The 15222-nt window shown below is 40.8% G+C and overlaps 1 protein-coding gene across 1 annotated transcript in view; it reads left to right on the top strand.

Moving 5' to 3' along the window:
* Positions 1-6128: 6128 nt before the first annotated feature.
* Positions 6129-15222, top strand: part of ELOVL4 (ELOVL fatty acid elongase 4) — a 30121-nt gene continuing 21027 nt past the window's right edge. Inside the window, exon 1 of the mRNA XM_008516289.2 lies at positions 6129-6806. Coding sequence (XP_008514511.1) covers positions 6707-6806 — 100 coding nt within the window. The 5' untranslated portion in view covers positions 6129-6706. The remainder of the gene's footprint in view (positions 6807-15222) is intronic.

Here is a 15222-nt window from a genome sequence, read left to right as displayed (position 1 = left end):
ATGAGTTATGTAACATCATGTTGCTTAATATACAAGTAGTTAGCAATTTAATAGGTATTTTATTGTTATTGATTTCTCATTTAATTCCCTTGTGGTCAGAAAATATAGAGTATATTATTTCAACTCTTTGAAATTTATTGAGAATTATTTGATGGCCCAGAAAATCATAGATCTTTGTGGATGTTCCGTGTGCACTAAAAAGAATGTTTATTCTGCAGTCATTGGATATAGTATCCCTTAAACCTCAACCAGGTCGAGTGGTTTACACTGTGATACAAATCTATATTTTTGCTTATTTTTTGTTCATTTATTCTACCAATTATAAGAGAAGGGTATTAAATTCTCTAACAATGCTTTTGAATTTGTCAAGTTTTTTCCTTAGTCTTTAAAAAAATGGCTTCATGTATTTTGAAGCTGTTATAAGGTGCTTACCTTTTACTGACCCTTTTCTCTCTTCTAGCTTTGGTCTGCCTACCTTTTCACCTCTTTAAGTCAGAAAAAGAAAAACCCTTCTATCATGCTTCAGGTACTCCTATTTGGAGTTTTTCTGTAATATATATCCAGATATAATGCTAAAGGATACAAATAGTATGCTTGAAAAGTACAAGATACCATGGAGGTGCATAAAATAGGGATCTAACCTAGTTATGGGATCAGGAAGAGCTTCTCCATGGAAGTGATATATTAATGGTAAGGCGGGAGTTAGTGCTAATAGGAGGTTGTGGAGGAGCATTCGAAAAAAAGGGGAAAGTCATGTGCAAAAGCCCTGAGGCAGGGAAGAGCTTGGCTCGTTGGAGAAAATGAAAGAAGTCCAGAACAGCTTCACTCGAGAGGGAAGGCAGAAGTGGCAGAGGCATGTTGGACAGGGGCATATGTGGAGGCTTTGCAGCATCCTGAGAGCAGTGGAAGCATCAAGAGGTTTTAAGTTAAGAAGTGTTATTATCTGATGGGCAATTTTAAAAGAACACTCAAACTGCTATGTGAGAATAAACAGTGGAAGGCAAGAAATGAACATCTGGAGACCAGTTCAGAGGTGACTTAGCTGACTACGATGAAGAGGAGATGATGGGGGTTTAGGTTCCAGTGTATGCTATAGAGCTGAGGCAAGTGGAAGGAGTCAAGATATATTTTGCATGTGGAATTGATAGAAGTTGATCATGGATTGCCTGTGAGTGGTAAGGGAGAACAAAGTGTCAGTGATAACTTTTATGTGTGGAAATAGAGACTATGAAGGAAGAACAGATTAGGCGGAGGGAAACAGGTTTTCACACGCTGAGATTCAGATGCCTGAGGTACATCAAAGAAAAATATCACATAAGCTGTGAAATATATGAGCTTGAAAGAAGGACTTAAGCCAGAGATACACAATTGGGAGTTATAAACAGATGGCAATCAATGCCATGAGTACAGATCAAATAATTTAGATAGGAAGTATAATATAAGAAAAAAAGAAGACTATAATGCAATCAGAAATAATTCTAACATTCAAAGGTCAGAAAGAAGAGGAGCTGGTGAAAAAGAATGAGAAAGAGGGACGAGATATATAAGTGATGCTAGAAGAGCCAATATTTTCCCTCAGTTGTTATTTGTCTTTTAGTTTTGTATACAGATTCTTCAGGGTCAAGGCTGTTTCTCCAAGGTCTGAGGGAGGTCTTTCACTTTTGCGTGGTCATTCATTTTGCGTGAGTCCCACTGCAGAGCTGCTGGGCCCAAAACAATACAGTCATTACTAGCAAATTTCTTTAAATTCATTCACTTATAGCCATTTTCCTTAAGGCAGTCTCAAAGTATCAGGATGGCTGCTGAAGAATGGCTTCTGGAATCAGTTAATGCTCAGAATGCTGGCCTGGGACCCAAGAGTTGGGTTTTTATACTAAGTCCTAGAAATACAGCCAGTTTACTTCCTTTATCACAGTGAATTAATTTCCTCACAGAGGCCCCTTTTGTATTCTCCTCCAGTGAAACCAGACTGATCTTTAGTCATGACAAAAGCAGGGTGAAGAGGCATTCTCCTTAACACTTTCCATTTATTATCAGATTTCTTGGTCAAGGTTGACATCACTGGTCAAGATGGAGATGTTATAGGATATAGTAAATTAAGTAACTGGAAACCCAGACAATATTCAGTTGAGAGTGACAGAACTTTCTTCGGTGTAACCAAGCCAGGAAGAACTTGCAGAGATGCCACAGTTTGGGACTGTTATCACTATGACCTTGAATGAAAGACCTGAAATGTGGTTACACGGCCTTGAAGTATGGCTATGTGAAGAGAGATTGGAGCAACGGTGTTGACCTATAAAAGAAAAAGAATAGAGACTGGGTGTACAGATGTACCTACTGGGTGACCCCCGAATAATGAATATACAATGCAAGATATTTGTGGGTGAGATTCTTGGGAAGGGAAGAGCATCTGTTCCTGGAAGTGTGGATCAGAACTGCTCAGGGTTATACAATTTGAAAGACCATGAGGCATTCTGATGCATAATTCTGGTGGAACTAACTTATCCTGAGCTTCCAATATGCCCTGTTAAAAATTACTGTAATAAATCCAGTATAAGACAAATAAACTGGGAAAATATATTTGCAACATATACAGCAAGCTGTTTATAATCTTATTACATAAGATCTCTTTTAAATCTATAAAAATACAGACAATAGAAAATGTGCACAGAATGCAAATAGTCAATTCTCAAAAGAAAGAAACTAAAACGCCAATAAACATGATGAACTGTTAAGTAACAATGAAATATCAGTATTTGCCTATCAGATTGGTAATGATTGCAAAGCATAATTAAATTCAGTAAGGAGAACAGAGTGTGGGGAAATGAGCACACTTTCATAGATTTTGGTGGAATTGTGAATTGATACAACATTTTTGGAGGATAATCAGGCATCACGTATCAACATTTTTAAAACTCCCTGACCCAGAAATTCCCCTTGTAGAAATTTATGCTAAGAAATAATTAGACAAGTTCACAAAATTGTGTATAGAGGGCTACTAATAGCCAAATTGATATTATAGCTCACACTGGAAACCACCTAAATGCTCATATATATTGTACTGGTTAAATAAATTATGGCATATCCATATGATGAAATATTAAGCATTCTTTTTTTTTTTTTTTTTTTTTTTTTAAGATTTTATTTTTTTCCTCTTTCTCCCCAAAGCCCCCCAGTACATAGTTGTATATTCTTTGTTGTGGGTCCTTCTAGTTGTGGCATGTGGGACGCTGCCTCAGCGTGGTTTGATGAGCAGTGCCATGTCCGCGCCCAGGATTCGAACCAACGAAACACTGGGCCGCCTGCAGCGGAGTACGCAAACTTAACCACTCGGCCACGGGGCCAGCCCCTAGCACTTCTGATGTATCATTAAGTCTTTAAAAATAAGATTATGGAACAGCATTATAATAAACAACCCTTTGTGTAAAGAAAAAAGAGCTTATATAAGCAAGTAAAAATCTGGACAAATAATCTCTATTAAGAATGAGAGATGAGATTATGGGGGGGATTTTCACTTCATTGCATTGTCACTTTTTCAACTCTCATGCATTATCAGGAGAATATATGTCCATTTAATAAGATAAAAATAATTGTATACAAGGTAACAAAAAAGTAAACATCTTAAAAATTCTAAAACGAAAGATGCCTTACGGCAAACACTGTAATTCCAAACTAGTTAAGAACGTCTATTATGTCATGGGTACTACATGTTTTTCATCCTTGTGGAGTTGGGGAGGAGTGGTGAGCAGAATAGAACAAAAGACTGGAACTAACAGACAGTAATTAGTATCATTGAAATTTTCTCCATTGTCTATATTATCCATTTATCAAAATTTACTTCTGTGAGACTGAGGGTCTTTCTACAGTTCTGCTTTATCAGACTACTTCCTTCCACTCCTGATTCAAGAGGCTCCCAGGTTCACTGTTCTTTGAAAGCACAGGTTGCTGACACTATTGCAACATGGAAAGAGGGAAACGCTAAGAAGAAAAAAATGGATAGCTTGATTCATGTTGTTAACTCTGTATAAACTGTAAGACATTTAAATATATTTTGCTCTTTTATAGAAAATCTTTTTTTATTATAATCATATCCTCTCTGTTAGTTTTTGTAGATAACTGTACCTTATTTGGATTCAGTCTACACCAATGAATTCTCTGTTCTCAAAATTTTGCAGATACTATGGATACTTGTGTTTGATGTTGTCGTCATGATGCCAGCAAGATCTTGGTTAAATGGCTGTCACCGCAAGTGAGTGGCCATGCAAGTCTCCTTCCCGTTGCACAAACACACCAGGTGGCCTTTGGTGTTGGTTAGTCACTGGTTCTTGTAAACCACTTGTGAACTGAGTGTTGGATTGTTAGTCTCCATGTTGGGTAAGAGGACTTCAGAGCAGGTAAGTTCTAGGGCTCTGGTTCCGGGCGTATGTTTGGACAGCTCAAAAGTGCAAATAAACAGATTATTTTCCAGGTGGAGCATGGAGGAAGTGTAAGCGTCACTCCTGACTTAGATTTGTCATCACTTGTCTAGGGTTTTCTTATATGAGACAGGCGCCCCCTAGTGAATAGAGGGACTTAAATTGGCCTCCACTGCAAGAGAGAGACTGGGGAAACAGCTGAAGCAGTTTCAACAATTTCACATTGTGTTAAACAAGATGTTGAGGTTTTGTGTGTGTGAATGGGGGTGAGGGTAGGGGTCTGTTCCCCATAAAAAGCATCTAGGATTTTACAATATAAAAGTAGTAATCAATTTTCTAGGTGAAGTTCAAACTAATCTGAACTTTGCTAATCATCAAAGTACATGAATAGAACATTGATTTTTATCCACTAGCCAAATGTAGAGACTTCACTAGATTTTTTTTCTGTAGCTACTAGAATCTGTCTGATACACAACTTGGGGTTGAGACTTCAGAGACCATAATTTCAATCCAAAAAACTTTAACCTGGAAAATATATTCGATAAATTACATTTTATTTGGTTAATTTCAAGAATGGAGCATTTCCTGGAGACTTTGGTTCCTTAAGTGATACAATAAATCAGTTATTTTTAATTACCTTCTTCTCTCCCTAAAGCTCCTACCACTTATAATAGTCTTTATTATGCTCTGACAGAAGTATAAATTATAATTTTGTCATCATTATATTTACTAATTATTATTTATAGCACTGGCTTAAGTCCTCAACAAGGAACCAAAAATAATTCTTATCCTCTAGGATACTTCCAATATAAATTATAGTCAAAGAATATATGACCAGGTCTACTGAAAAATAATTAAATAAATATGATGAAGGATAGCATTCACATCATTTTAACAGTGTCAAAGGGCAGAAATAATCACACAGTTGACTCAGAGGCCTTTAAACGTGGCATCCTAAACCAACAATTGGAGAAAAGGTTAAACAGAAAGTAGCTGATACGTTTAAGTAAAAAGTAGGTGAAAAGGTTATTGGATTGTTCTCAAAGGTCTAGTCTGATGCAAAACTATCAAATTATGAATTCTAGGTAGTATATTTTTGCTACTTTTCAAAGGTTCACTTTTCAGGGGCAGATTTTCTTATTGCCTCCCGCCTTCTTGTCTAAACAATTTTTTAAATTAAAAAATTACTTTTTCCTCTCTCACCTAGATTGCCCCTTGTTTCCTGAGCAATTATCTTTTAAGATTCACCTTAACTCCTTCAGGTCCAAGCGGACTTCTTGAACTGTAAGGCCCCTTTCCGTCCTCTCTCTTCTCTGAACTCCTCAAGGCCTCATTTAACACAATTACCTTGCTTTGGTTATCCATGTATATTAAAAGGCTCTACAGAACACATGCACGCACTCATTCAATCATTTGTTAATGAGCATCCTAAACCCCAAAGTCCGTTCTCCATCACTGTAGCATGGAAGACAAACATCCCTTCACTTTTTCAGAGGGATAACTTGTGCATTTCCCTTGTCACGGTGACAAGCATGTGCTGGTGGGGGTGCAGGATCAGAACACAAGGGAAATCGAAGTGAGTGCCAGGTAAGGACCAAAGCACCTCGCCCACCTCATCCTGCTCCTCAAGATGCCCATTCTTCCTTGTCCTGTTTCCTAAGACGTATCCCGGGCGGACGCGAGGTCACCAGTAAGAAGACGACGTACTCCTCCGCAGAGGCCTGATGCTGGGGACGGAGGCGGGGAAGGAGCCTGGGAGACTCGCGGCGGGAGGCGACAAGGAGAGGGCCAGGTGTCGCTCCAGCGCCACCAGGGCAGGGGGTAGGAGGGAGGGGTGCGGGCGGCACGCGCCTGCGCGGACCTGGCTCCGGCCGCCCCCCACCCCCCACCCCCCCCGACCGCAGCATCCCTGCGCAAGAGTCCCCGTGCGCGGGCGGGAGGAGGGGCGCGCCGGCCCCTCCGCCCAGCGCGCACCCACGTGACGCGGGCCGAGGAGATTGGAGCTGCGGCGCCGGCAGGCAGGCTGGTGCAGTGCCCGGCGCTCACGGCAGGATCTCCTCCTCCTTCTCCTCCTGGGAGTCTTGACGGTACTTTTGCCACCGCCGCCGCCGCCGCCGCCGCGTCCCCGCTGCCGCGGCGCTCCGAGGAGGAGGAGAAGACGCCGCTGGGCGCCGCCTTTAGAGGGGTCGCCTGCTGCCGCTCACTACCTCGGCCGCTGCCTCCGAGGTCAACCCTCCCGCGGGGTCTCCGCTCTCTCCTCCCGCCGCCGCCAGCGCCCGCTTAGCGCCGCGATGGGGCTCCTGGACGCGGAGCCAGGCAGTGTCCTGAACGTGGTGTCCACGGCGCTCAACGACACCGTGGAGTTGTACCGCTGGACCTGTTCTTTCGCAGGTAAAGCCGCTGGCTTCCCCATCTTCGCCCGGCCCTGCGGGAGACACCAATCCCCGGCCTCGGAGCGCCCCGGCCCTTCAGCCCCCCACTCCCTGCGGCTGTTGGGGTGCTGCGGATCAGAGGAGGTGCCGGGGCCGCCGTGGGGCACTGGTTAATCTGATCCGAACGTTAAGGCCTCCTTCTCCCCCCGACGCTCGCAGGGTTTTCCTCTGAGCTTCCACCATCTCTCATCAGCTTCTCAGATGCAGGAGCTGATATATCAGATGGAGCCTGTGCAGCTAAGAGCTCGTCGCAGGAACCGCCCCACCCTGTACTCCTACATCTGCCCATCTCGTCTGACAGTTCTAACTTACGCGCAGGACTGGCTTTAACATTTAATAATATTCCGTGTGGAGAGATGCCTGGAGGAGGGGGAGGCCCCACTGGTACCTGTCTTTTTGCTTCTTCGCCCCCCTGGTTGCTTTGACACCACCTACTAATGTCTTTTAGTCTAGCTCATCCATCTACAGTATAATTTAGAATGAAAAGCAAAAATCCATTGTTTGGGTGCTTGCACCTTGGAGAATGCGGGTTTCTGAGGCACCTTTTCAACGGCACATACGTTTGAAGTGGTTGTCTGTGAACGGTTTGCGCAGTGCAGTGCAGTCAGCGGAAGGGGGAGGCTGAAACGCCGGGAAAGAAGTCAGTCTTTAGGCAGGAGCCTCTGCAGCAGCACCTGGAGCTTACCCCGACGCCTGCAGATGTGCAGTTTTCTTAAAGCAGCAAACTTTTCCCTTTAGCTGTTGCAGTTTACTTGACAGGACTGTCAGTTGGTTGATTTATGCAGCTCTTCTGGGGAAAGCAATTGTGATATGCCATTTTTATGTTTTACCTTTTGTTTTCTTCGTTTGCTTCAGTTGCTTTTAAAGAATTTAAAAGTTTTTGAAATAAGAAATTAGGGTAACAGGATTTTAGAAATGATCCGATGATTTAAAAGTTTCTAGTCCTTTTGCACTGTTGCACTGCATCCCAGCAGTGGAGGAAATGAACGTTCCTCCTGATGACTCTGCCTTCCATCCCTGGAACTGAAAACGTGTCCCTGTTGTTTTTGTGTTTGTGTTAGAGTAAGTGGGGTAGTGGTTACAGCATGAGTGCAGTACAACACATGGGATGTATGTTGTGGAGACAGTGTGTTGCTGGACTTAGTTCTGTGTGAGACAAAATGGTTCTTTGACATTGACGTGGCTTTAACTGCTTGAGAAAAGTGTTTTTTTTTCTAGATCTCCTTTGACATCAAGAAATAAGCTGTTTAATTAGCCATTGCAATTGAAAATGGTTAAAAGGCAGTTTTTAATGGATTGTTTTCCTTTTTAAGTCTTTTTTCTGTGTGCCGTTACACTGAGGATATGCTGTACCTACAAAAGCTGGGAAGGGTGTACCCTTCCCCTCCTCTGTGATTTAGGTTATTTGAACATTGCGTCGGGGCTTCCCACTGCACAGTTGTTCAGAGCCGAACCTCAGACCAGCTCTTTGGCAGGTAATTGCGCCTTGCATACTTTGGAGTTCAGACATTGTTGAGGTCCTCCAGTCTTCCCAGAGAGCCACACGCGGGAGTTCTCATCCCTGTCTGTCATTCCCTTCCTATCGCAGAGCTGTCCCATCTCCTGAGTGTCAGAAAGAACAACTGAGAGCAAAGGTAGACTACACCTTCTGCGATGGTTCCTAACAATGTTTGCGTAAAAGATATCCAATGGGAAATTTTGCGCGGTTGCCTCATGTGAAAGCTTGCTACGCCTGTGAGGGCATGTAGAATAATATAACACTGCGGGCCAAGCCTGAGAGGTGAGAGTAGCCGTGGCACACCAGCAACCTCTCACTCGGCAGGGGCAGGCGGAGGGAAGGTGTGCGCCCATGCTCTGGGGATCCACTTACGAAACCTGAGACTGCGCCCTTGCTCTCTGCAACGCGCTACCTATGTGTGTAGAAGGTGTTTCTTAACCGACAGAGAGGCTTAGTGGGATGCAGTCTGCTCTGCCTTGCTGCTGTGTGAGGAGGAATCTTTTTCAGATTTAGGCAGAATAGACCTGAAGCCTGTGGTGTCCCATTTCCTCTCACCGCCTCCCGCCTCCTTTCCATGCTCTCCACGTTCCTTTTCTTTGACTGATTCACACTGCTCCAACTCCAAGAGGATCCATCTCCTCTCACTATAGTTTCATGAAAATCTGGGTGAAGGAGTTTTAGAGTAGAAAAGTAGCTGATTAGATGAGGCTGAAGGAAAAGTTGGTGAGTCAGATGTTTGGAAAGATGGAGAAATAAAAATGGGTGGAGAGAAAGATGGTCTTGAGAACCAGTGGGGTGAGTATGGTGAAAGGATGCAGATTACTCAGGGAGAGCAAGGATAGAGCAAGGCGCCCTGCTGGGAGGGCCCACATTCCCAGAACTGGTGACACGCCTCCACCTTCCTGTTTCATCTTATTAAATATTCTCTCCACCAGGGTTTCTACCTCAGTGTGAATAACCTGTATCTACTTTGTTCTGTCATGAGAGGAACAGTTACAGATCGGTAGAGTGTATTTGACCATACAAGAGATTTTTGCCTTAGAGCAAACAGTTTCTGGAGAAAGATCATTTTGAGCTATTATATCAAACGGTACTATTTAATGAAATACATCCAAAGCAATGTTTAAAAAATGGGCTTTTCATGGGTACATATCTAGCAATTACAGAATATGAGCCATAGTGTATTAACACAGAAAATGTTTCTTTTACTCTATTATTAACACTTTATATATTGGAATTTGAATTTTGAAAGAGGTGTACTTTTAGAAAAGCATCAAAAATAATTTTCTACTTGCCTATATTATATTTTTAGATGCTTTGAACAAGTAAGTTAATCTTGGTTTATATTATATAGAGAGAGACTCATGTGGGGCTATACCAGTTAGTGGTATGGGAGTAGGTACCCCGAAGTTATGATGTTTGTTTTTTTCTTCTATTCTTTCACTTTGTGAGTACATTAAAATTAGTAGCACTGGCATTCTAGGCTCAAAGTGTATAGCTAATCAAGAAAAGTTGTCTGTAAGTTTTTAAGTTGACGAATCTTAATATTCCCCAATCTGTAAATACCCAAATTATCTATATTATCCATTGCACTCACTTATTATGTTAATAAGTGCTTATCAGTAGCCTTTTGTGTAACTGACATTTAGCATAGAAACATCCTGGAGAGCCAGCATGCCCACAGTAAGGCCAGATGTCTCCTGAGCCACCATAGTTCTTTTTGATCACATATTTTTTAACAGCCATTGTTGGTGGAGTATGTGTACACGTGCACACATGTGTGTGTGTCTCGGGGTGGTTGGCATTGCTCTCTGTTCACAGATATAGTACCCCACATTTTGGTGACAAATTTGTGTCTCCTTGGGAGTTGAAGTTAGAACATAAAAGGCCAGCCTAGATGGCTCCTTAAATTCGGTTTCGAGGGACCAGAAGGGAGAACGAGATGAATGGTGCAGGAGGAGGAAAGACTCCTATAGGAGATGATAAAATTTGAAAGCTAGGCTTATAAAATCATTCATTCTTTCCACATGACTCGCCATGTACAGTCTCAGACATGGGCTATGGGGAGAGACTGAGGACACTTGGTCATTGTCCCTATGCAGCTTACAAAGTCTAGGGCATCACGGCCCTGGTCCGAAGGTGGTGTGATCTGTCAGTCAGGCCTCGCTGGGGCCCAGGGAAGGTCAGAAAAGTCCATCTCTACTCTTCTCATCTCTACTTCTACTTTTACTGCAGTCTTGAGTTGTGACAAGAATATATGAGCTCTGTTTTTAGAATATTTCAGCTGTTTCACCATGTGAAGTTGATGTGGGTGCTGTCAGAGAGTACTTAAATAGGTAGATTAAGGAAAAGGGCATCAAAAACTAAAAATCCCTGGAAATGGGAATGTGTCTAACTGCCGCTGAGTCATCTGGTTTGCCAAAATTGTGAGCTTGTGGGAGGGGATGTTTAACTCAGCTGGAGCAAGCCCGGGTAAGAGCAGGTCTGTCCCAGAGATTGCTAGGCCCCAAAAAGCATGTGGCTTAAGTTGTATAGTTACATTAGTTTAATTATTTGTCATAGTTGATGTTTGGTTTTTCATCCATGTTATTGTCTAAAATAGGGGCTTTTTTATTTGGCCTAACCTGGGACGAAGTCACCATTTTTGATGTTTCTTTGAGAGAAGACATTCTGAGTTCTAGGCGACTAACCCAAGTCAAGGGGAATATTACCGGCTGTTAATGTGGAATCTCCCTTGGTCAGGGCTTTCGATGATGTTCTGCAGTTATCCTTTTCTCATAACCTCCCTGAGGCCTCTGGGAAGTCCATGCCACGTTAGGGTTTTGTTTGGTTGGTTCTTGTTGTTTTTCCCTCATCACAGTCTGGGTTCTGGTGGCAGACTCCTGGACTTGAGTGGCTGGTGCTCTTGTCCATTCCCCAGCCACACAGAACAGAACATCCTGTCACAGATGGAATTCCAGGAGAGTAAAGCAATGCAGATTCTAAAACTGGGGTCAGGGCACAATTGTATACAGATTCTTTGGCTTCGGGAGACATTGTTTTAAGAATTACACAGATAATTATATCAGACGATGCTTTTCTGATCTTGAGAGCCACAAAGAAGTTGGTCATCCTTTTCAAATTCAATTTGTTTTATTTTTTCTCAAGTCATATGTTAATGTCATTAATAAATGATTTAATATTATTAATATATGTGTTATTTTCGATTTATTGAGTCACTTATTATTTTGAATTAGATGTATATTAGCATATAGAGAAGAGTGGTGTAATAGAATTTGTCTGTTCTCACTTTAGATGGCTCTTTTTTCTTTTTCATTGTCGACATTCTCCTGTTAACAAATCGAGGTGCTATTTTTACTTTTCCCTTGGAATGAGAATGTACTAGAATATATTTTTAAAAATCATATGGGTTTGGACTTTTAGAAAATAAAAGGGAAGAAATACATGGCCTTTCCAAAACCAGTTTCCAAATTTCCATTCTGATGTGGTCATTCCAAATTTCCCTGCCCACAGACCTGCCGCTCTAGGCAACTTGGGTAACTTGGCTGTTGAGTAAAATGTGTATATGCCCAACTTTGTCTCCCATCACACTGTTACTTTTGCTTTTACTGCGCTTTCCCCTATTTGCCTCTCCAGATGCCCTTTCATCAGAGCCCAGCATAGGGTCCCTCCTTCGTAAAGCCTTTCTTAGTCATGGTACCCTGGAGTAGTTCATTCCTTTATCTGGTCCCATTGCCTTTGGCAATTACTTATGTATATCTTTGTGCCATTCTTTCTGTGACTCTCTTGTTTTGAACTGTTTAAACCTTCATTGTTATTTACTTTTTCACTTCTTGGTACTTTTCTCCTTAATGCTAGGGTATGCCACATATATTTGTTGATTTGATATGTATGAAGAGATGACCGCCTTAATCTAGCTTAAATTCAAATAGCAATCTGGTTGCTAAAAACTAATAAGGTTTTGAACCACACCAAATTACAGAAAGTTTTTTTTAATGATCTTCATCATAAGTTAGTCATAAATTCACTTGATATTGACTAAATTTAATGAAGGAATCCAACCACTAAACATTTATTAGCATAAAACAGTTACTTTCGAGAGATATAAAATCAGATACAATTCTTCTTCTCTCTTGGTTGTCTGTGCAGAGGCACTGTCATGTGTGTGGACGTGGGGAGGGCAGCGTGGAGTAGAATGGAAAGAGCTCCAGCCTGGGGTTCACATGCCCTGGGCTTCAGTCCCGGACCTCTGCTAATTAGCCGGGAGAGTTTGGGCAAGTCCGTTTGCTTTTCCAACCTCAACTTTTTTCATCTGTAAATTCAGAGAGTTGAATTAGGTCATCTGTAAGGTTGCACCTGGCTCTAAAATTCTGGATGTAGATGCAACCTTTAAAAATTCTTTAGATAGGTAAAGCAATTTCAGGTAAACATACATTAATCAGTAATTGAAAAACCTCATTCAGTGCAATAATTCCAATCATTTCCAACAAAACTTTTATCAGTGCTGCCCAAATAGTAAAAAGAACAGATTCATATTTAGTCTTTTTTACTTTCTGTTATCTGCTCCATAAGAAATAGCTAAAGGAGTGGAAAAACAAAGGGATACAGATACTTAAGCACTGCTTTCACATGGCACTGTGTTTGTTGCCATAATACTATACCTATTTAATTATCTAGATATTCCTTGAATAACCAGGACTTAACTGTTTTGTCAAAAGTAGTAGCAATACATTAAAGAATAAGTTTATTATACCTAATGTATGTAATGTATGCAATTATACATTACATTTATTATGTGATATGCAACTTCGGAGGATGGCTTCTTGGGCAGTCTTGGGCAAGTTATTCGTGATTTTTGGCTCTCAGGTTTCTACATGTACCATGAGAAGGTTGAAACTCGTGATTTCCTAAAGCCACTTTATTGACTCTTCATAATATCTCCTAAAGCGTTTTCTATAAAAAATGTAAAACTTTAGCATATATCATTATGAAAGATTTTCAATTATGGGCACTTTATCTTTGAGCATTTCTAACTTAACTTTGGAAGTATGGCTTAAAATTTTAGTAAAATTGCTGAAAATATATTAGGTCTTAAAATATGGGAAAACAAAAGAAAGTAAGTGGTTTTGGTGTATGTTCCTTAACTAAAATGTTGTTTTAAAAAATCATACTTTTGTATATTTTTCTTCATGGAATATTGTCATTCTTCAATAAATACCTCAATTATGGTTTTTTTTAAAACAAATTTATAACTCTATTTTTTTAAGATTGGCCCTGAGCCAACATCTATTGCCAATCTATCTTTCTTTCTTCTTCTTCTCCCCAAAGTCCCCCAGTACACAGTTGTATATTCCAGCTGTAGGTCCTTCTAGTTCTGCTATGTGGGATGCCGCCTCAGCATGGCTTGAAGAATGGTGCTAGGTCCACACCCAGGATCCAAACTGGTGAAACCCTGGGCAGCTGAAGCAGAATGCAGGAACTTAACCACTCAGCCATGGGGCCAGCCCCCTCAATATGGTATTTTATTTATGATTACATTTTAATTAGGATATAAGTCTTAGAATTTGAAAGCAGATGCATGAATCCACCACAGGAATCACTCACTGTTAGGTGCGATCACATAAAGGCATCTATGAGTTTGAACTGGAGTATTCAAAGGAATGAGCTTCTCTGTTTCATTTTTATTTGTTTGTCAAATGAAAACTTAAGCACAGATATGTATTGTGAAAGAGTTTCATATATTTTTGCATACTCAGGTGCATAGTGCCATTATTCATGGTAGCCAAGAGGTGCAAGCAACCCAAATGTCCAGTAATGGATGAATGGATAAACAAGATGTGGTACAGACATGCAATGGAATATTATTCAGCCTTAAAAGGAAGGAAATTCTGACATATGCTACAACATAGATGAGCTTTGAGGACATTTTGCTAAGTGAAATAAGCCAGTCACAAAAAGACAGACAGTTATGATTCCACTTACGTGAGATCTCTAAAGTAGTCAGATTCATAGGAACAGAAAGTAGAGTGGTGGTGGCCAGGGGCTAGGGGGATGGGGAGTTGTTGCTTAAAGGGTCTAGAGTTTCAGTTTTGCAAAATGAAAAAGTTGTGGGATTGGTTGCACAACAGTGTAAATGTACTTAACATTGGACACTTAAAAATGGTTAAGATGGTAGATTTTATGTTATGTGTTTTTTACCACAATTAAAAAAAAGAATTTCATACATTATGGAATTAATATGATAGCACCTCTAGAAATGATCTTTCTTCAGTGTTCAATGGGAAAACAGTTGATTCTTTTATTCTTTTGTTTTTTCACTTTATAATAAAATGGCTTTATAAAGACAATGCATAGCTGTTGCCTTAAAAAAAGTACCCAAGGGGCTGGGAAGTAGCAAATAACTAGGAAGACAACCTTGCCTTTGTATTTTGCTGTACAGTTTTACCAAGAACCTCGAATAACCCTGGAGATAGGCCTGGTAGGCACTGTTCTTTCCGTATATTGGCGTCCCTGAGTCCTAGAAGCTGAGTAACTTATGGATGAGTACTGTGGTGGGAATGGGTCTAATTGGGTTGTTTTGTCTCCCTGTCACACTAGCTAAGCAGGAAAACAATAATCAGTCCTCTGAACTGTGTGTCTTCTCTAATTTTACCTTGTCTTATACTGCTAGCTTATCTATACAGTGTTGCTATTGAGAATAATAATTTGAACAAAGTCATAACACTACCAGAGATAATCTGAAGAAAGACGTAAGAAGTACTGAAAGGTGCTGTAAGGGCTGTTGTTTGAGATTAAACACTGACATTTATTTATATAAATTTACATATTTCTACCATATATATGCATATATATAATTTATATATAAAGTATAAAAAGT

The sequence above is a fragment of the Equus przewalskii genome, chromosome 9 (genome assembly GCF_037783145.1).
Source record: "Equus przewalskii isolate Varuska chromosome 9, EquPr2, whole genome shotgun sequence".
Taxonomy (NCBI): domain Eukaryota; kingdom Metazoa; phylum Chordata; class Mammalia; order Perissodactyla; family Equidae; genus Equus; species Equus przewalskii.
This window is presented reverse-complemented; position numbering and strand designations above follow the sequence as displayed.